The following is a 23,199-nucleotide window of genomic DNA, read 5'->3' on the forward strand; positions in this document are numbered from 1 at the left end:
CGACGAAACGGAGACTGATTCGAAGAGATTAGCGAGATTTTTTAACCGGCAGTTCAAAGGGCACCCGGAAACTGACAAGGCGAAAAGAAATGTGCTTCGTCGTATTGGAGCTCTTCGAGCCGAGGAGGTATCAACACAATTTACAAAGGATGATGTTGCAGATGTTATGTTATTCGGAACAGACGCGTTGGACACGAAAAGAATCTCAATGGCAATACTTAAGCAACTGCATGAACCTGGATGAACCAGCAGGCAAGGGTGTCAGAAGAGGTGATTCGTGCAGACCGATTTCCCTTCTGTCTCCAATCGCAATAACGCTTAAGTCACTACTCGTCCCTCTGATTAGAAGTAGGTTTCCAGTTGCTTAACATCAAAATGGATTCCGAGGGATGCACAGCACAACCATAGCAATACACGCCATAACCACACATATAAACAGAGGACTTAACCAGAACAGGCCGTACAATAAAATAGTTGTAGTGGCTATTGCCTTATCGAAAGCCTTCGATACTTCCAATATCCGGCCTAGTTGGAAACTTTAGATAACCAATTATTTTTGTGGTCGCCAGAAAAAAGTTATGTTGAAGAATATCCCTGCCAAGAGAGATAGGAGCCAAACCTTTCTTATCAAAGTAATGGTCTCAGATTTCGGAACCAAAGCTTAGAGACATTGCTACTCAACCAAGGGTTTCCGATGACCGACAAATGGCAATCATTGATCGAACTTCTCTAAATCAAATATATACGCCATAGAATACAAATTTTGTCATTTTTCACACAAAAGTCAGGGTCCATTTGACCCGCTAAATATTGACCGATATTTATCAAAACAGGCAGGCTTATTCTTTGGCCCGATCCCCTTCTCCATGCATAATTGCGGTGTTTTAGCCATAATTACGGCATCTGGAGCGACCAGAAAATAAGACCAAAATAAAGGTTTTGGTCCATTGCATCCCCTAAATATTAACCGATCTTTTCCAAAAACAATAGAGGCCTTCATTGGCCAGAACCCATTATACATGCAAAATTTCGTGAAGATTGGTCCATAACTGTGGCCTGTATCGTGTTTACAAATTGTAATGGACGGACGGACACTCATGTCTAGATCGACTCAGCTAGACGAGATATGAGGATGGGTATACTTGAAGGTGGGTCTAGGACCAATATTTCGCGGCGTTACTAGCCTAGCTGAAGTAAGAAGATGGAACCATTCGTCCAACCTTTCTGATACCTCCCAAACAAAAATGTCCTAGATCAAGTCCGAAAGTGGAACCCGGCTGCCTTCTCCTTTGGTACCCACTAATATAAAACAAATAACTCCGTAGAACTCCGCAAACCTTAGGCTGAGAGTATATACCTGTCGGCAACACCGACTGATACTTTTTATTTGTTTATTCCCATTTATTACTAACTTCACATTTATATTCAAAAGGAAACTCCTGGAAAATGTTCGTATTATCCTATTTTAGAATCGCATATTCTGCCATAAGTCAAATGATTTATTTTAACCCCTTTTAGTCTTTGAAAAGTTGTGCCAATTTGTTCATAATTTTTCCCTAATTGGCAGTATTTTTGTTTTTACAACTAAATCTATTAACAAATTCTATAAAGGGATTTATGTGCTACACATACATATATACATACACATGTATGCATTTTATAACATCAATCGTTTAACATATATGACTTCATCTCTTTCTCTCACTCTCTCCAAAAAAAAAAAATTAACAAAAAAGGAAATAAATGTTCATAACCCAACCGACATTTATATTCCTCAGGTTTGTTTGATATGTGAATTTATGTATGTGTTGATGTCATTTTGTATGTGTGAATCGGTGTGTGTCGATGTGTGTGTGGTCAGTTCTCAGATTTGCATCTCTCCAATTTAATGGTATATTACAGTCGTTTTGCTAACCACCTGTTTCTGTATGTGTGGTCGAAAACAACTGTTACTGCACAAGGACCTTGCCTTACCCTCTTCCATAGCACTTTAACCTCTTTCTTTAGGTGTTTTTCCAACTTCCCTTTTTAACCTTTGGAGGATAGTGGCAAATCTTTGGTTATGGTGTGAAGACAAAAAACTAACAACAACAGCAATAAAGTAAGGAAAACAGGACTTCAATGTTCTCGGATTTTTATGCAAATTAGTTCAAATTTCCATGTCCAATGGTCATAACCGAGAGCAGTTTAAACTGAAGTTCTTCTCATTTCCATTTTCTTTCATTTTTATTTGCCTAGGTTTCCACTTTTTTGTTCTACATTTGACTGTTATTGTTTTGTGTTGCTTTCTTTTCTTTTTGTTGTTTTTTTTTTACTTTTTCTCTTTGGTTTTAAGCAGTTTTAAGTTTTTATTTTTTGTGGCTTGTTTGTTTTGTTGTTTCTGTTGTTGTTTTTTTGTTCTCCTTCTGGGTTCTGTGGTTAATTTGCTTTTCATTTACTCTGTCTCTCTTGTTATGGGATACAGGTGCTTAATATACTTCAACATCAGCTACAGCGGGAAACACATTTCCTACATATGGTGTATCCTTATATTCGGAAGAGAATGAAGGTGTGTGGGTGGCTTGAAGTTGTATTCGAGGTTAACAAAATGCGGATAATTATATATTTTTTGTTTGCTGGTTTTGTGGGTGGTTTTCATTTCTTTTAATGTTGCTGCTGCTTTTGTACAGATTTGTAAGGTGGTCCATTTTTAATTCGGAAGTTTTACATCAATCCCCAGTTGTGGTTTGCCATTGTTTCGTTTGTTTTTTTCACAATGGCAATAGTAAAGCTTACTTCCGGTGGCAATAAAACTAGGAATGAATGGGTGTATGTGTGTTTTTTGGGTAACGGTGTTTGTTTAAAACATATTTAAAAAATATTTTTGTGCTAAAAATGACCAGGGAAATGGCTTATAAATGCCACTGTCTTCTTAGTTAATAAAGTATATTTCCAAAAAAGACGAAAAAGAGGTTAGGTTGCGGTCCTATGTGAATTAAATTGTGTTAAATCTTGCTGGGTTACACAAACGGGGGTAACTTTTTAATAAGTTTACCAAAAAACATCGGAAAGTTCGGACCAAGAGTTACTTTACTTAGCTGCCTTGTTACAGAACGGTTGTTCCATAAGCCGAGCTTAAAAAAGATTTCCAAGCGCCTCGGTCTTGTGCGCAAATCCGCCAATTTGGAAGACCACGTTCCAAGATGTTGTTTTCTGCTTGATCTTTCCATTTAATTCGTGGCCTTCCCCTTCTACGGGAACCGTCAGTAGGCTCGCTTTTATATGCCTTTAGAGCTGGGGCATTCTCATTCATTCGCACAACATGGCCTAGCCACCGTAGTCACTGCAGCTCAATACGACTGACTATGTCGATGTCCGCTCATAAATTTTAAAGCTCGTGGTTCATTCGACGCCGATATTCACCGTCGACGCAGATTGGCCCGTAGATCTTTCGGAGAATTTTTCTTTCAAACACCCCAAGAGCTGCCTCATCTGCTTGCGTAAGTACCCATGCTTCAGATCCATATAATAGCACGGGTGGTATCAGCGTCTTGTAAAGTGTGAGTTTGGTTTGGCGGGAGGTGGCCTTGTTTCTAAACTGCTTACTTAGACCATAGTAGCATCTGTTGGCCATCACATTCCTTCTCCGAATTTCAAAACTGATGTCATTCGTTCTATTTATGGCGGTACCAAGGTATATAAAGTCTTTAACTACCTCGAAGCTGTAGTTCTCAAGTTCCACAGTTGGTCCGAGTCTACTGGACGTCTTGGGCGTTGATACCATCAGCTTGGTATTCTCGCCGTTTACTGCCAGACCCACTTTGGCAGACTCCTTTTCCATTTGTTCAAAGGTGGCTGTTACCGCTCGCAATGTTCGACTCATTATATCGATATCATCGGCGTTGGCGAGTAACATGTGTTCTTTGGTGTACAGAGTGTCATTTCTGTTCACCTTTGCGTCTCGTATGACCTTTTCCAGCAGGATGTTAAATATCACACGACAAACTGTCACCTTGTCTGAATCCTCGTTCGGCATTGAAGGGCTCCTACTTTAACTGCTTATCTTGTGCCACTTCATGTTATCCTGCATAGCCGTATTATTTTTGCAGGAATACCGAACGTAGACATGGCTTTAAACACCTCTGAACGGATAGGGCTGTCAAATGCGGCTTTATAGTCGACAAATAGGTGGTATGTGTCGATGTGTTTTTCGCGGGCCTTTTCCAGGATTTGGCGCAGAATGAAAATCTGGTCAATGTTGGATTTACCAGGTCTGAAGCCGCATTGGTATGGTCCAATGATGTCATTGACCATTGGCTTCAATCGTTCACACAGCACATTGGATAGCACTTTATATGCTATGGGAAGGAGACTTATTCCTCTATAGTTGACACATATCTTCTTGTCTCTTTTTTGTGCACGGGACACAGGATGCTGAGGTTCCAATCATTGGGCATGCATTCATCTAGCCAAATTGTACTAATCAGCTGGTGCATGCTCTTGACCAGCATCTGGCCAACAGTCTTGAATAGTTCGGCTGGTAACCCATCGGCTCCTGCTGCTTTGTTGTTCTTGAGCCGATTAATTGCTTTTATGACCACATCATGGCTAGGTGGTATACACTCTATATGGTTCTGGGATATATTCTTCAACGCCACTATTTGATTCCAGAAGCTTTTCAAAATGCTCCTTCCCGATCCTCAACACGCTGTCTGTATCTGACACCAGGTTTCCTTCTTCATCTCTACAGGAGGATGTGCCTGCACCAAAGCCTTCTGTTTGGTGTTTTACCCGTTCGTAAAATGTCCAGACTTCATTCTGACTCCTGTACATCTCAATTTGCTCACGCTCACGTTTTTCGTGTTCTTTCTTCTTTTTTTCTGAAAACACGTTTCTCCTCTCTCCTTTTCTCCCGATAATTCTCCATCGCGTTACGTGTTGCTACTGTATGCAGGGTTGCCCTATACGCAGCGTTTTTTCACATCAGTAGCATTACGATACTCCTGATCGTATCATGGGTTTCTTGATGGTGATTTTTGGTATCCAAGTGCTGCTTTTCCTGCAGTTTATAGGGAGTGGGCAATTCTTTGCCATTGTGCTTCTATACTATTATCGGGACAAGAAGTGCTTTCTTCAAGATGATAGGTAAGTTGAGCGGAGTAGGCCGTGGCTACCTGTTGTGTTTGCAGCTTTTCGACGTCGAGTTTCCGTGTTGTGTTAGATCGCACCTTTGCTGCTACATTAAGACGGTCGATCGGACGTCTAAAACACTTGGTGAATGCCTTCCGTCTATCACAACATCATCAATTTGATTTCTCGTTGCTTGATCAGGAGAGATACAGGTGGCCTTATGTATATCGAGATGCTTGAATCTGGTGCTGCTAACTACCATGTCTTCTGCTGCCGCGAAGTCAATCAACCTCATGCCGTTGTCGAATGTTTCTTCATGAAGGCTGAATTTTCCGACGGTGGGGCCAAAGATATTTCCCCTTCCGATTATTGCATTTTGCGCTCGTAAAATATGTCTTTGGTCTGTTCATCTTTATCTTCGGTCGGAGCATGGGCGAAAATGAGACTGATGTAGAAGAACATCGCTTTTATACGGATTATAGCAAGTCGCTCATCTACTGGAGTGAATCTGGAGACGAGGTCTTTCATTCTCCTGTTAACCATAAATCCTCGTTTCATGGCAGCTATAATACAGGGCGTAATCATCTGATTTACTTACGCCAATCCCTTTCCATCGCATTTCCTGTAAGGCAATAATATCGGCTTTGTACTTCTTGCGAACATCCACCAATGCGAACACTGGGCCTGTTCTGTAGAACGTGAGCACATTCCAAGTGCAGATTCGCAGATCGTGGTCCGTTTGCGGGGGTCGTCAACATTAGGGGGGTTTGGTTTTCTTTGCTTTTTCATAGTAGGTTGAGTTTTCCGAGAGTGGGCAACTAACCGGATGCCTCAACCCATTTTTTATAGTTCTTATGGGTGAACTCGCGGCACATATTAGATCACTATTTTAACGGGTGATGAAAATAGCTCCCCAGGTGGCACCGCGGGGTGGTCAGTGTCCACAATTGAGATGAAAGAGGTATCTATCATCCCCTACGCCACCCTACGCCAGTTTTTGATGATCGATATGATATGATGATCGATTGTTGTGACAACTGAACTTTATAGGAATTGAAACCCATTTCTTTATGAAAAATTCATGTCTGCGGAATGGGCAATTCCACAAGTTGACTTACAACGACCCAAAAATGCTTTAGTTTTGCGAATTGTAACTGCAAAATTGTTCATAATAAACGCCTTTCCTTAAGAAGACATCTCTTCTGTAGTAATACTCTCGTATTCAATAACAATTATTTGTGGTCCTCTATATAAATGCCTTTTAATTTCTATAAAAAATAAATGTTGATGTCTTCTTCTGAAGTCTTTTATTAGAAGTTCTGCTTTATTGGGTTTTACTTCAATTAACCCCAACTTCTGTCATAGACACATAATCATTACAACATGCGGCCTCATTATTGAAATTATTCCTATTATATATTGTAGCATACTTTTAGGATGTATGACGTATTTTATTGGCTAACAGGGTGTTTCTAATGTAACTATTTTGTACTATATAAATAATATGTCTATTTAATATATTTAAAAAATAAATATTTATTATAATCATGTTTCTTTTTCATTACAGTTTGGTTAACCAATCTATGCCCAATGCTGGTCTGGTGCGTATGACCCTGCGCAAGGCGTTAAATGTCTGGCAGAATAGCTCCAAGCTAACATTCCGCGAAGTCTATGATCCGCAGGCCGATATACAAGTGCTGTTTGCCAAGTAAGTAGGAAAACATTTTTTGTTTTCAATACAATTCTGAAATCTTCTCAAAAATAAATTAGAAATATATTCAGTATTATTTGTGGATTATTTGGGATACCATTCGTATTTTGTTTTTGCAAAATAGTCAGGCTGAATTCGCAATTTTGAAAGTTGAAAAAATTAAGTAAATAAAAAAATAAACAATTGATATATAATCTTTAAACCAAAATATTTTATTTTTATAGACGTGATCATGGTGATGGTTATAAATTCGATGGCCCTGGTCTAGTATTGGCTCATGCCTTTTATCCCGGTGTCGGTCGGGGCGGCGATGCCCATTTTGACGATGATGAAAATTGGGTCTATGATCCAGCACCGGGAGATAATGATTCAAGTGGTAAGTAGGAAAGTTATACAAAAATATTTATTAATAAATAGATATCCTGACAAGACGTCTGAAATTTTTTTTATAAAGGACTCTTCTATTAAGGACATTTATACATTAGCTTTAATACTGTCATAGGCTGAAGTTCTAGTAGAGCATATATAATCCTACAAATATATTAACGTTATATACAAATTCGTATATATAATTTCCGTGAGACACCTCTATAAATTCTCCCAAAAGATTACCTATTTAAACTTCCAACAGGTTGTCAATAAATACTCTATATATTTGCTTCAACTTGTACCGAGAATTTCTGCGTCCTATTGGTTATCAATCTATTTGTAAATACTCCCTTTACTTGGAATATAAATCTCCATTGAGTTCGTCTATAAATCCTCCCTTCAAATCATTTGGAAAGAACGTCCGTAAAGACTACCAGTTTCAGATCATCTATAAATATTCCCTTCAGATTCCCAAACTTCTTCTACTTTATAAGGACGTCTTCAACTCATTTATAAGGACTCCATTAGCTCGTCTAAAAAAACTCTCTTCACCTGATCTATAAAATTACAGAAATGTTAGTATATTAAAAAATCCCTTCAAATCGTCTATGAAAGACACCCTTCAGCTTGTCTAAGAAACTTCCCCATAGCTCGTCTATGAAAGACTCCCTGCTTCAGCTCGTCTATGAAAGACTCCCTGCTTCAGCTCGTCTATGAAAGACTCCCTGCTTCAGCTCGTCTATAAAAGACTCCCTGCTTCAGCTCGTCTATAAAAGACTCCCTGCTTCAGCTCGTCCATAAAAGACTCCCTGCTTCAGCTCGTCTATAAAAGACTCCCTGCTTCAGCTCGTCTATAAAAGACTCCCTGCTTCAGCTCGTCTATAAAAGACTCCCTGCTTCAGCTCGTCTATAAAAGACTCCCTGCTTCAGCTCGTCTATAAAAGACTCCCTGCTTCAGCTCGTCTATAAAAGACTCCCTGCTTCAGCTCGTCTATGAAAGACTCCCTGCTTCAGCTCCCCTATAAAGACTTTCTCTTTTTCGTTCATCTATAAATACTCCCTTCAGCTCTTATATAAATTCTCCCTTCATCTCGTCTTTAGGGACACCCTCCAGCTCGTCTATGAAAGACTACCTTCAGCCCTTCGTCTATAATTGTTCCTTCAGTTCGTCTATAAAGGATCCCAGTTCTTTTCTTTTCCATCCTCTTTTCATTATATTTCGCAAGATGATTTTTTGATTGATGGCGATTTAAAGTTTCATTTCATTTCCTTTTTGTCCGTTTTATTTCCCCATTCTGCATTTCATTTTCCACTATTACTATTTGCCACATCGAAGAAATTTCTTTCCTCACCCCCCTCCTCACACCTTCTAGTTCTCTAGATCGTCAACATTTACTTGATTAATACTTTTGAATTGAAATTCTGTTCATTGTCGTTTTTCATTCGTTTCTTTGTGCTCTACTACGGCTTTGCCTTGTGGGCCAGAAGATTGTTGAATATTTTCTCTCCGTTTTGTATTGATTTCAATTTGTCTTTGTTTGTTGACCATTTATAGGTTTTTCTGTTTCAGTTTTTTTTTCGCTGTTAGACACCGGCCAACAATTCGCATTGCTTTGCCATTGGCTTCCAAGCGATTTCCATTATCCTTTTTGTGTGTGTGTGTGTGTCATTTTATCTTAGGTTTCTTGCTACGCACGCAGGACACACACACTAACACAATGACAACGAAAGTGATATTGACTTTTAAATCAATATTAATTAAGTTTTTTCCTTCTCCCGCTTCCACTATCTTTGTCGAAGTGTAATTTTTCAATTTGATGTGTTCTCTTCTCGAACGTTTATCCTTGCCTTATCGTCAGGATATACTTCTTCGATATAGTACATTGTGGAATTTCTGTTCATTGTGTTTTGGTTTTGGTTTCGGTTTCTTTTTTGTTTTTCTTTTTGCCTTCACTTGTCATTTTGGCCTTTAAGATCTTTGGCCTTTGTTTTTATTAATTGATTCTTATGTGTATGTGTGCGCTCGATTCGGTTCGCCTCGTCTGGGCTTTGAGTTTATCTTTGATATTTGTATATATGAATGTTTGTGACATTTATATTTATTTGCCACTTCCTGTTATTATTACTCGCTCGCCACAGGATACGCATTCATTGCAATGACTTCCGTTTCACATGGGAAATGATGATGAGGATGGTGGGAGTTTCAGTAAGTCGATACTTTTTCAAGTGACCTTTAATGCCTTTATCCTTAAAGTAAAGTACGATTTTGTATGAGAGGAAGGGAGGGAAGACACTGATGAATATATGTCACTTGTGACTCATTCGGAATTCAATTTATTTACGAAAATGTCTAAAGATTAACCTTAAATAATCTAAAATCTGAAAAGATTCTCTACGGCTCTTCTATAAAGACACCTTCCAATTCGTCTATATACACTCTCTTCAGCTTGGTTATTAAGACTGCATCCAGTTCGTCTGTAAAGCTCGTCATCTCGTCTCTAAAGACTCCCTCCAACTCGTCTATAAATACACCTTTCAGTCGTCTGTAGGGACTCCATTCAGCTCGTCTATAGACACTGACTTCAGCTCGTCTATAGAGACTCTCTTCAGCTCCTCTTCAAATACCTCGTTCAGCTCTCTAGAAAGACTCTCTCCCCTCCCTAATGACCCTATCTTGGCAAATATTCATTTTCTGTTATTTTTCCCATGAACTTTCAGAAATTACCACCCATTCATCCACTACCATTAGTTTTAATTCCCTCTCTCCCTCTGAACCCAAGTCACTACTTAACTACTATCGACATGCTTGTGCATGACTTAACCAGTTTTTATAGTAATTAATTACATTAGTACTAAATGCAACATGATAATGCGGTTTTTCGCACTGAATGAACTGTGGTATGCCGCACACCCGCAGAACTGGGTGCGAGAATAAAATTATATATCGAAAAATATATTATGCAACAACAACGCCAACAACAAAAACCCTTAGTAAAACAAATATGTGTTCTAAACCACTATAGAAAAATGATTACAAAAATTACACTCGCATGGTGGTGGTAGACCAACATCAATTCGTTAAAATTATGCCGGTATAACCGACCGAACAATCAGCAACTATAACAGAGCTGGAGCCAGGAAATTTATTAATGTTGAATATTTTAATGGCAATTCATAAGAAGTTGAAAATCGACGCTCATGGATGTGCGTAGATGATTTTGAATTATAGATTATTTTCATATTCCACGGTGCCCGGGAAACATATTAACACTATCAAAATTTTTTCACAATATATATGTGTGTATTAGTAACTTGAAATACACTGTAAAAAATTAAATTGATTATGGAAATTAGAAAATCCCTCCCCTATAGACTGACATACTACAATCTCGCCTCCCAGCCAACATATATGAACACTCGCTTGTCTGCTCCCCCGTAAAGATCCCTTCAGTTCGCTATAAAGACGCTCTTCAACTAGCCTATAAAGACTCCCTTCAGCTCGCCTACCAAGACTCTCATCAACTCGCCTATAAAGACTCCCTATAGCGCTTCATTTATAGAGACTCCCTCCAGCTAGTCTCTATAGTCCCTTCACCTCGACTATAGAGACTCCCTTCAGCTCTTCTATAGATGCTCCCTTCAGCTCGTCTATAGATCACCTATGTGGACTTCAGATGAGAAATAATAAAATATGTACTCGGTTAATGTCGACAGTTATTACTTTATAACATTGTTCATACGTACTTACTAACTTAGCTGGCTTGTAACAGAAAATGATTCCATAAACCGGGCTTTAAAAAGACTTCCAGGCGCGACGATCTTGCGCGCAGCTCTTCCAATTTGAAAAACCACATTTCAAAATGTTCACTTCCATCTGAATTTTCAATCTAATTAGTGGCCTTCTCCTTCTGGTTGAGCCATCGTTTGGCTCGCTTTTATATGACTTTTGTGCTGAGGCATCCTCATCCATTCTCACAACATGACCTAGCCAACGTAGACGCTGCAGCTCGATACGTCTGGCAATGTCGATGTCTGACAATAGATAGTACAACTCATGGTACATTCGACGGCGATATTTACTGTCAATGCAGATCGGCCCATAAATCTTTCGGAGAAATTTTTCTATCAAACACTCTAAGAGCTGCCTTATCTGCTTGCGCAAGTACCCATACTTTAGATCCATATAACAGCACGGATAGTAACAGCGTCTTGTAGAGTGTTTTAGACTCCCATCTAAGTCACTTGAACAACCTTCAACTTAAAATATTTCAAAAATATGTACAAACAATTTTGAACATGCTGAGCCTGGCAAGAAGAGATGACAAATAAATTGTTGTTCGAAGTATTTTGAACACCCATTAATCACTTTCGCTGATAACAAAATCTCTCAAAAAATTCCGCTCTTCGATACAAAATTCCTTTCACTTCATTGATAAAAACTCCCGATAAGATCGACTTTTTCCAATTGTGACGAAAACTAAGAAACAAATCTCGGAAGAGGTTCATCAATAAAAAATTCCCTTGCATCGGCTCGCCTTTAGTTCCGCAGTTCGCTGTGAAATCACTTTATTTATAATTTGTCTTACCAATAAAACTTATTTTTTTAGAAGATTTATTAGTTCCTCTCAGTGTATCGGAATACACATTTCTAAGGACCGTGTTTATATTGGTAAAGTTCATATTTTTGCAGTACATTATTATGCAATTTAAAAACTATAATATTCTACACACATACACCCACATAAAAAAAACTTCACACATTTATATAGAACAAAAATGCAACAACAAAAAACTACGTTCGAAAAACCTAGCCTAACTCAACTAACATCCATGGACCCGTCATTATAATGCACAATTTAAATATGCAGGAGATGAATGCTCGAACCGAACATTTTATTGGGCTTTGAAAAAGTACAGCCAACCTCCCTCCATCCCTCCCTTTTCCAAATAAACATGTAACATATGCTGGCAATCATCACTGGTAGTGGTATAAACGACAACGGTCAGTGGGTCGCTTTGCTAAATTCTAACGCTTCAGTCTCTTCACACAGCCGCTTGGCCACAATATGTTGTTATATTTATGACATTCCCACATAGATTGGTATTTTATGTGGTCAAATTTCCACATTTCGCATTTCCGTCATTAGATGCTCGCCCGTTCACTATGTCCGTCGTCTGTCGGCCCATATATTTTATTTAGCCAGGTTTTATTTTTCATATTTCAGTCAAATTGTTTAGTTTCTGCTAACGACCTAGGCCAGGCTAGCTAACCAGCCACATTCAATTCGTGTGGCTATGTGTGAACATCATCCATGTTTCTGTTGTTGTTGTTTTTTTTTTTTTTTTGTGTGATTTGTGTATTTTAATTAGTTTTGGTTGCGACCACTATCGGATATAAAACTAAGGTTAGATAAATATGCAAAAACGCCAAAAATTACAACAACAGCTACAGCAATATGAGCAACAAATTCTCACCTCTGCGTCCAGATTAGTGTAAATCATTGAAATGTGTAATATGACCATTTTAAATTGAAAATCAAATTATTTCCAAAGGGCAGGTAGCAGCTGTGAAAAAGCCGAACACATTCTATGGATCATTTTTGGAATAGAGTTATTTAATTGAAACATATTTTGGTGGAATTCTCACAGGGCACATATACGTTATGTAAAAATACACCTTTTTTCCCTACCGTATAGCATAATCGACTTTATACATGCTTCGAATATTTTAAGCTTGGATTTCCTGGATATAGCGCCTTTCAATTACGTCTATTTCTGCAGCATCACTAGTTCTTGAAGTGCTTCCTAGATAGCAGATGCTATCGACGTATTCAATTGATTGGTCTTGTAACATTATGTTTGTCGTACTTGAGTTGTTAATTTTCAAATCCTTTGTTTTCTTGATATTAATCTCATGTCCAACATTCTGTGCCAGTATCTCCAGATCTTCTACTTTTGACTACATGTTGGATATCTTGTGAGAGAAAAACCAGATATCATCCGCATTGTTCAAATATTGGTGCTGTTGTGACAGACTCCATGTTATTCCTCTTCTCATTCATTATTTCATCCAGTATAATTGTGAACAGTATGGGTGACAGAGGACATCCTTATTTTACTCCGACGTTGGTGCGAAACGGTTGGCTTTGGTCCCGTTGTGAAGAAGTGAGAGTTCGCCATCTTCATGCATCGCTTTTACTTTCTGGGGTACTCCCTTTTTTGCTCACTGCCTCCCATATGGAAGTTTGTCTGATGGTATTGAAAGCTTTCTTGAAATCGATGAACAGTATATACAGGTGTAGGGTAAGTAGATAGGGGGTTCGTCATTCTACTGATTGTTCTATTATGACTCGTAGGGTGTTCACTTGATCCACACAGCTTCTATTTGGCCAGAGCCAGCTTGTTCAACTTCTACTTGACTTTGAATTATTTTCTGTATTATGGTTGCCAGAATTTGGTGAATGATGTTGAGGAGGGTTCTTCCTCTCCAGTTGTTACAATCTTTGAAGTCGCCATTTTTGGGTATCTTCACAAAAATGCCTCTCTTCCAAGTTGGAGGCAGTCTCTCTTACTCCCAAGCTGAAATGATGTGAGGTCGAAATAACTCAGTTGCGGTTCTGCCATCGTCTTTTAGCGATAGGAACGAATGCAATGTAATATTTTTGGAATGGATTCCAATTGTACAATAACTAGGCTTTCTTGAACTTTATTCATTAGTGAACTCTACAGCACTAGTTCACATCTTAACGCCGATGGACCTTTTCAACTTGACATTTATCTTGAGCGAAAATAGACCATTGCCCTCTCTATTTTATAATTTAGGTAAGCAATAAAAACTAGAAGTTATAAATTTGTAGTCCTCACTTCCCCTAACAAATTAAAAACGATTGTAAAAAATATAAATTTACTTTCAAATTTATATGGGTATTTATGCAAAAACTATAGCTGCATCACAAAAATATCAAAAGGAAATTACAACTGCTACTGTCCCATCCCACAATTCAGCCAACTATTCAAATACCAAAACAACTTCAACTGAAAAGTGCACAATTATATTTGTACTCAAATACTAACGATGGGTGGCTACAAAACTACGAACACTAGAACAACTCGAATAGACTGCGACAATAAATTCAGCTTTGAGGGATATCAGCAATACGACATTTCAGCATCATTTCTTCTCAACAAACACCCTTTGCCAGCAATAAAAATAATGCCAAGTGGGGGAAAACTTTAAGAAGCTTATAAATTTCGCAGAAACTTATTTCAAAATGTCCTTTTTTATTATCATCGCATAGTCATTTTGCCTCTTCAATGCCATAGTCGGGGCAATAGAACCAACCAGTTATGCCACCATCACCACCACAATAAAGATGCTTGCATTCCGCACCGATTGCAATGCATAAAATTGTAACGCATTAAAAATGCGTTTCTTATGAATGATGTTATTTTATTGACTTTTCTATTAGGTGGTGGCATTCGGGGTTTCGGTAATTATTTCTATTAAATAATCTGGACTTCTTTTTCCTGTATTCTGTGTATCATAGTCCAGAAAGTATCTCCTCATAATCCTGAAAGTGTCCTTCGTTATCGAAATTGATCAGACAAATTGTTTCACGAACTAAAAACGCCCATTTTCACCACCCATAGATGCGAGAAAGCTCTATAATATTGTCTTTTGCACATTTGGACCTGGTTGAGCCGCATACTCTACTCCTGGAGGAGCATTGCAATCATATTTCCCTCAGAGCCCTAATACTTTGACACCCTTTATGGGTAATATTATAGCGATATACGCACGCACGAACCTCTATCTTTCGTTCTTTATTAATGAAAACATCTTTGGCAAATACATTCTCTGAAGTTAGTCTTACGACGGCACAACAATTTCACCTATCGCATCGTAACACTAATTTGTCCAAACTGCTTCTATTAATCATTATTATTTGATCTAAAAACCAATGCAAGTAGAACAAAGGTCGTGTTTCATTATTCATTGCACAAAATATTCCGGTATTTGGAACCTACTTAATTATTCTAATTTGTTCAATGTAAATATTCCGGCCAAAACAACACCTCCAAGAAAGCCCTGAAGCAGGTTTGAAGAAGCCGTTTATAAGAAATTTAAATATAAACTTTTTTTGGGGAATAAGTAAATCATGTATTTATGTTGAATATATTCGAGAAAAATTCCCAATTAACTTGGCTTTAATCATACTATCAAGTCGTATTTAATAGTTGCAGACCCATATAAGGTTTACAGTTTCAAGTTTGGTCCTAGAGTAAAAATTAAATAATGTAAATAAACTGAGTGTCCTTTACGGGCCGTGTCCGTGTTTCTATTTCTCGTCTAAAAGAAGTAATATTTTCCTTTTGTTGCACACTCACTTAAACTGATTTTGTGAAACATTTTTTAAAGGAGTTGCAAACGAAAAACCTAATAATCTACATTTTGTTGTTCATCATTTGGAAACAGGATAATGAGGAATTTGGTTAGATACTCATGTGAATGATTATTGTGAAATATGAGTAATTGGCCGCTTAAAAGAGAAGAAGTAGATATGATTGGATCTGCTCCAGCCACCACATTCACAACCGATGATGGATATGCAACAATAACTAATAATGAGTGGGGTCCATACAACCACCAACAAAACCGAGTTATCCTTCTCATTTCATCATAGACGATGTGTTACAAAGGCAGATACGGAATGGCTAATGCTTTACAATCTAATTTTCACATCATTTATACGATGAAAAGGATAATGCCACAACTTTGCACCTTACTGATAGATGGGTAGAGAGAAACCGATAGACAGCACGACCAAAAAAAAAAAAACAAACAAATGTTTGATACCTAATTAAGGCACATGGGGGTAGCCATCAGACAACAATATCCTGCTAATAGCCATGACCAAACTGATAATGTTCTAAATACAGGATGAAGAAACAAAAAAAAACAACATTTTGTATATCAAAACAAACACAAAATAGCGGATATACCTATTCCGAGCCATTTCATTCAAACATTTTCCCCAATAGACATTGGAAAACAAAACCCCTCCCGAAAAATTGTAAATGTAACCCCATTTATAGTGTAGGGCCAAAAATACTTTTACCTACCATTCATTCATTTCACATGTTGAAATATTGCTGGCAAAAATCTTTTCATCCTCCAGATGAATAGATGGATGAGTGATTTGTATGAAATTGATTGATGATGATGCAAATAAGGCTGACTGGCTCTAGCTACGACTGACTCACTAACGGTGAGTGAGCGAATGAGGCATCTGCTGGCACTGCCATTGTTAGCTGCTGAGTGTGAATAGCTGTTAACGGTCACTGTGATTCTCTAATCTAACGTGAAATATATAGACGAATTGAATGTTGTGCTCGCTCTAAAACATAATTTCAACACCCATTGAAAACAGATTCCAATAATGATTGATGAACTTAATTTTGGATGTGTGAATAATTCAATTACCAGTTAAATAAGCGAACGAATGAATTTATTTATATATTGTGTTTGATTTAAAAAAAAATTGGGAAATGTGTCGGAGAGAAATTAAATTTTTGGAGAATAATAAAAAACTCGAAGGAAGATCAAATTCAAATTTTAAAATCTTGAACTATCAGAAAACATCATAATTCTGAAGGCATCTCCTCATAATTTCCTATCATAATCCTGAAAGTCTCCTTCGTTATGGGAATTAAGCAGACAGATTGTTTCACGAACTAAAAACGCTAATTTCCGCCACCCATAGATTCAAGAAAGCACTATAATATTGTCTTACACAATTGGACCTGGTTGAGCCGCATACTCCACTCTTTGAGGAGCATTGCGAAGCGAATGATGGCATCATAAAAGTAATTACACCCAATTGCCAACTGCCATCGTTTATGTTTTGAACTATTTCGATATCTTGACGTCTTCGAACTTCTAACTTTCGTTCTTTATTAATGAAAACATCTTTGACAAATTCATTCGCTGTACTTAGTCTAACGACGGTCCAAGAATCTCATCTCTCGTGTCGTAATACTAATGCCCCAAACTGATTCTATTTACCATTACCTTATGATCTAAAAACCATTGCAAGTAGAACAGAGTCGGTATTTCATTACTCCATGCTCAAAATATTCATGTAAAGTTATCTATTTAAGTTCTCAAAATTGTTCAAAGTAGTTGTTTCCGCCAAAACAACAAATCTTCCAAGAAGAGCACTGAAGCAGGCTTGAATAGGAGGAACATACATAAATACAAGTATCTGGGTATGAAGCACAAGTTCAACTACGAACGTTTTAACCGCCTCAACTTTAATATACGCAATTTAAACTACGGTTACTGCAGCTGCTGGCACCAGACTTACCCTCCAATAGATTCTTTTTAGAGAATTTAATGTGTACTCATTCCAATTACAAGGCCTCTGATATGAGTCCTATATTGACATTTTGCCATCACCACCTCTCTGAGCTGGGACTGGGCAATTTGCTGCCTTCCTTGATTAATCTGATTCCTTGATACTACCTTCAAATATAGGCAGAAACTTAAAAAATCTACCGTCGGTACGAGACCGACCGATAGAATCTGCATGTTATCTAGAGTTCAACCATATAAACGATTAAAGATCACTTGTAAATAGTGTTTTGGAGCATAACCTTCGATTAGAAAAAACCGTAAGCTTCTGGAAAACCCCGTTTTATTTATCTTATAGTGGTAAATGTCATCACTACCCGTACGAGCTGGTACTGTGTGTGCTGCCTTCCTTGATTTGTTTGATTCCTAGATATTACCATCAAAGGTTGATAGTGTAGACATTTGAAAGTTATCTAGAGTTCAACCATATAAACGATCGAAGAACGCTTGTGAATAGTTTTTGAAACAGAACTCCGATCAAAAAACATTTGATTAGAAACGTATGTCACTACCAATACAAATATTAGAAAATAATTCAAAGAAATCGACCATAATATTAACTGGGTGGACGTTAAATCTTTCAACAATGCAAAAAAGCAGCTAACTTTTTTAAAGATAGGCTACAACTACATACCTTCTCAAGATCTGAACGTAATCGATACTGTTGGGAGATTTTATATACCCCTATTTTTTATTCAAGTAATCATTTTATAGGACTGCTTTTAGCAGTACGACATTTTCTCCAGCCATTATTATCAATTTTTCTTTCAAAATTCACTTGTATTTTTTATTTTTCTCTCTCTTTACAGGTACTGATTTCCTTGGTGTAGCTGTGCACGAATTCGGACACTCACTTGGCCTTGGACATTCATCCGATCAAAATGCCATTATGTTCCCCTGGTATCAAGGTTACACTGCCGATAGAGAATTACCCGCCGATGATCGTAATGCCATACAAGAATTGTATGGAGCCAAAGTTAAAGTCCAATGGGGTGTATATCGTGCACCGACACGACCAACAACGACTACAACCACAACAACTACGACGACTACAACACGACCACCAAGAACATATTATCCAGTTCGCAATTATCCCAATTCGAATCCTTATCCATATTCACCACAACGACCAAATGAACGTCATCCCTATCATAACTACGACTACCAGCATCACTCTTATAATGGTAATCGTCATGATTCTCGTTATGATACACCAAGAAGAGATTATCCCGTTTATACAACAACAACACGTAGACCTTATCACGTGACAACACCATCCACAACGACAACAACAGTTCGTCCACGAACTCGCCATCATCCGACACATTCACATCCACCACAGCGTACACCCACAAAAACGCATCGTCCAATGAAACCGCGCAAACCCAAACCAGATAGTTGTTCTACACATTATGATGCCATATCGATTATACGTGGCGAATTGTTCATATTCCGAGGACAGGTAAGTTTCGCATTCATTTTAATTTGAAATTATATTTTTTTATATAGAGGAATATCGATAATTCCTTATGAAAACTTTGCGTGGGTTCTGCCCGACACAGAAACTGATTTTACTTCGGCTGCTAGCGCAAGACTTGTCCTCCATAAGGTCCTCTTTTTAAAAACCTGACGTTGACACAAGACCACACAATCTGCATGTTATCTAGAGTTCAGCCATATCAATGATCGAATATTGCTTGTGAATAGCTCTGGAGGAGAACTGCAAAAAAAAACTTCCGATTAGAAGAAAAAACTTATTCCTGGGAATATTTGTCTGTTTTTCAGGTTCATTCTAGTTAAATATTGCCTTTGGGTGCCATATAGCGGGTTGTTTTAATTGTATGATCTTTGCCCACTTCTTCTTCCGTATTATCTGCCTATTTACTCATCCGGCATTCTATGTGGATTATTGCGGTCTTGCTTTCACTTTTTGAGTAACCAAAAGGTTAGGTCTTCTCCGGTGGCTCTTAACCTTGTATATTACCAATACCAAGACATGAAGGCATCAAATCCCATTGTGGGTGGCCATTCTGTGGAGAGGAAGATATGGTTCATCCTAGCTAAATTTGCCGTTGGTCGCCATATAGCGGTTAGTTTTAATCATAAGCTTGGAAATATCCATGATCACCTCTTTTATCATCTTATCTGCCTATTCACTGATCCGGCATTCCGAATCCGACTTGCTTTCACTTTTTTTGTACCCGGAACGTTAGGTTCAGAATACTCTTCTAAAACATAAAATGACCAGTCTGTTGAGGGAAATATCGAATTTCCCTCCACTTGTGCGTTTCTGAATTTCCGGTTCCTCCTAGCCAAATTTTGCTTTAGGCACCATATAGCAGTTTGTTAAAATCGTAAGCTTGGTAATCAACCTTACTTCTTGTACCATCTTACGTCTATCCACTGATCCGGCATTCCATAAATTCTCAAAGGGGGTGACCAGTCCTTGGAGGGATCGACAGAGTTTTTCTCCACAATTTCGCTTTGGGCGACATATAGGTGTTTATTCTAATCGTATGCTTGGTAATATCATTGCTCACCTCTACAACCATCTTATCTGCCTATCCTGCATTCCAAATCGGTAACGTCGGTCTTGCTTTCACTTTTTGAGTAACCGGAGGGTAAGATCCATAATACTCTTCTCTGGTGGTTCTTAAACTGTGCTTCGTTCTTGTAAGAGATAATTGATCACGATCGCTGGATGACGACGGGTTGTGACTCGAAGGTAGATCAACGACACCCGCCAATATTTCTACTTCATTATTCCTTCTTCAAAATTTGTTTTAGGGGAACGCTCCATAGGAAGTTTTGTTTGGCGGGATTTAAATCCAAAAAAGTGGTTGGTCTTTATATCCTGCTAGGTTTACTGGTTGCACCTGGGTAGTATGACTATCCGGCTTCACATTATCCACACCCTGAAAAAGCGGTCGCTAGAAAACTGACACCTTCATGTTATAATCAAGAAATTAATCCACCATTTTGTTCTCCAAATATTGGGTCTTGTCTAAGAAGTTCAGAGCGGAATTTTCCAAGTCTTCTGTATTTCAAGGAATCATTTATATTTGAGAAAAAATACTATTATTAACCTCTTTCTTTCCAGTATCTTTGGCGTATTGGCGAACGTGGTCTCTATCCTGGTTATCCCACCGAAACTAAACGTCTCTGGACAGCTTTACCCTCCAACTTTACTAAAATTGATGCTGTCTATGAAAATTATCAGCGACACATTGTCTTCTTCATTGGTAAGTTGAAAAAATGTACACACCGAGATCTTTATTAACATTTCTTTGTTTCTTCTTCTTCATTTTGCAGGACGTAAATTCTATGAATTCGATTCGGTGACATTGATCAGAGAAAACTACTTATCTGCCTTGGGACTGCCGGCGACTTTGCCACATGTTGATGCTGTCTTTATATGGGGTCATAATAATCGTACATATCTCTTCAGCGGTACCCTATATTGGGCTCTGGATCGTGAAACTGGACGTGTTGAACTTGATTATCCACGTGATATGTCCATATGGTCGGGTATCGGCTATAATATTGATGCTGCCTTCCAAAATACCAACGGTAAAACCTATTTCTTCAAGGGACATTCCTATTGGGAATTTGATGATATGCAAATGCGTGTGGCCCACGCCAAACCCAAATCATCGGCCAGAGATTGGATGAAATGTCCGAAGAATGCAAATGAAGTTGATGAAGAACAGCGAACGGCACCGTTAATATCAGAATTTGAACATCCAGAAGAAAATGGTACGGCTCATCAGCAACGGGGGTCTTTGTATGTGTTGGTTATTGTAAATGTTCTCACATTAATGTGGTCAACACGATTAGTGGTACGGAGTTGGTGGTTCTGGTAAATGTCTGCACCGGAATACTAATTTTACTATATATATATATACATAAATGCAAATACTTCTTTATATACATAAAATAATGCTGGGGTTAGATGATTGTCAAAAGTACCAATTTCTTGAAGATGGGCACAAACCAAACTTCGGATCTTTATAGGAAATGTGAAACATCAATGAAACAATTCTCAAGCAACACGTTTAATGATAACAATTATATCGCTGACATATTAAGAAATTGGACATTTTGTTGCTGTCATATAATCCTGGCTTAAGCCTAACAATTTATAAAATATACTTTAAAAACAAAAGTTTTTCAATTGTCTATTTAGTTTAATTTTTAAGTCAATTTTTATGTTAGTATATATTTTATAGTATCTTTTAATAGTTAGTATATATTTTATTATTTTCAATACAATTTCCCAAACATCAATATTAATTTTAAATAATGAAATATATTTTTAGAAATTATTGACTATTTTAATATAACATTTTATGTGAATTTAATATAAGATTTTGTTTATTTTTGATACCCGAAATTATAAAATATTGGAATTGTATACGACAAAAAAATCTACAATTTAAAAAAAAAAAAAACTCATTTTCCAAATTTGTCAAGCATTTTTACACAGAAAATCATTGATTTAACATCTTATTTCCAAATATAAATGTGCCATTATACAACCATTTTATTTATATTTATGTACAGTAGAGAGCAACATATATGTAGATCATCCAGATTAAATTCAAATTTTCTGTCAAAATTTATTGTTGTAATTTTTCGAATTCGAATAAAAAGCCATAGTAGCTATCATATAGGTCGGGACCTTTATGTGAGGCCTATATAAATGTGGTATATACTCTGAATAGAATTAATACCTAATTAAAGAGACTCAGAATGGAAAACTGACTTATGAACTTCAACATACCGAACATTAGGCGGGACATTTTTATGGGGACTATTTAAAAACATGGAAAGTTTATGGGAGGTGAGATTTTAATTCGCCGGGAATATGGAATGCCAAACCACTAGATTTACGTCGTTAAGGAACTATTGGTACTAGATCCGTCGTTACTTTATGCTCTTTTTCGAATAGTTCATTTTGATCCAATCGTTCATCTAGTCCTTCACGTTCAATGATCGTGTATACTAATGAACGATTGAACAAAAAGAAGCTATGAAACTAAATGATCGAACCAGTTTTTTTTGCGGACCGAACTGAACAAGATCAAGCTGCTTCAGGAAATTACAACCCATTCGTCACGAAAAAAACATCAAAATACTGAATAAGGGTCGATTCATCCTGGGCAAATTTTGTCTTTGGGCGCCATTATAGCGGTTTATTATAGTCGTTAGCTTGATAATATCCTTGCTCACTTCTTCTTCCTTCTTATCTGCCCATTCTTTCATCGGGAATTTCATGCCAGTTCTGCTTTTATTTTTTATGTTCCGAAATACTCTTCTCTCCGAACCGCTTGAGGAAATTACAGTCACTCCGTCGCGAAAACTTGGCTAAAGTCATCAAAATAGAGAAAATGGGTCGGTTCATCCTAGGCAAATTTTGCCTTTGGGCGCCATTATAACGGTTTATTTTTTTCGTAAGCTTGGTAATATTCTTGCTCACTTCTTCTATCATCTTATCCACCCATTAAATCATCCGGAATTTCAAGTCGGTCTTGCTTTCACTTTTTTAGTGGCCGGAAAGTTGGGTCCAGAATACTTTTCCCGCCGGTGGTCTTCA

The 23,199-nt window shown here is 37.7% G+C and overlaps 1 protein-coding gene across 1 annotated transcript; it reads left to right on the top strand.

The window, feature by feature from the left end:
• Positions 1–6,656: 6,656 nt before the first annotated feature.
• LOC133325693 (matrix metalloproteinase-2) lies at positions 6,657–21,466 on the top strand. The gene is made up of 5 exons (XM_061534417.1): positions 6,657–6,817; positions 7,045–7,196; positions 18,413–19,065; positions 20,704–20,845; positions 20,916–21,466. Exons 1-5 carry the CDS (start codon positions 6,657–6,659, stop codon positions 21,464–21,466), a joined length of 1,659 nt encoding a protein of 552 aa, XP_061390401.1.
• Positions 21,467–23,199: the final 1,733 nt, after the last annotated feature.

The sequence above is a fragment of the Musca vetustissima genome, unplaced genomic scaffold, assembly GCF_032173495.1.
Source record: "Musca vetustissima isolate MV318-11 ecotype Yass unplaced genomic scaffold, APGP_CSIRO_Mvet_v1 utg25369, whole genome shotgun sequence".
Lineage (NCBI taxonomy): Eukaryota > Metazoa > Arthropoda > Insecta > Diptera > Muscidae > Musca > Musca vetustissima.

Coding starts and splice junctions, on each gene's coding strand:
- LOC133325693 (XM_061534417.1), top strand. CDS start 6,657: ATGTTTCTTTTTCATTACAGTTTGGTTAACCAATCTATGCCCAATGCT. Junction 6,818..7,044: donor ATACAAGTGCTGTTTGCCAA/GTAAGTAGGAAA, acceptor TTATTTTTATAG/ACGTGATCATGGTGATGGTT. Junction 20,846..20,915: donor ACACATTGTCTTCTTCATTG/GTAAGTTGAAAA, acceptor TTCATTTTGCAG/GACGTAAATTCTATGAATTC.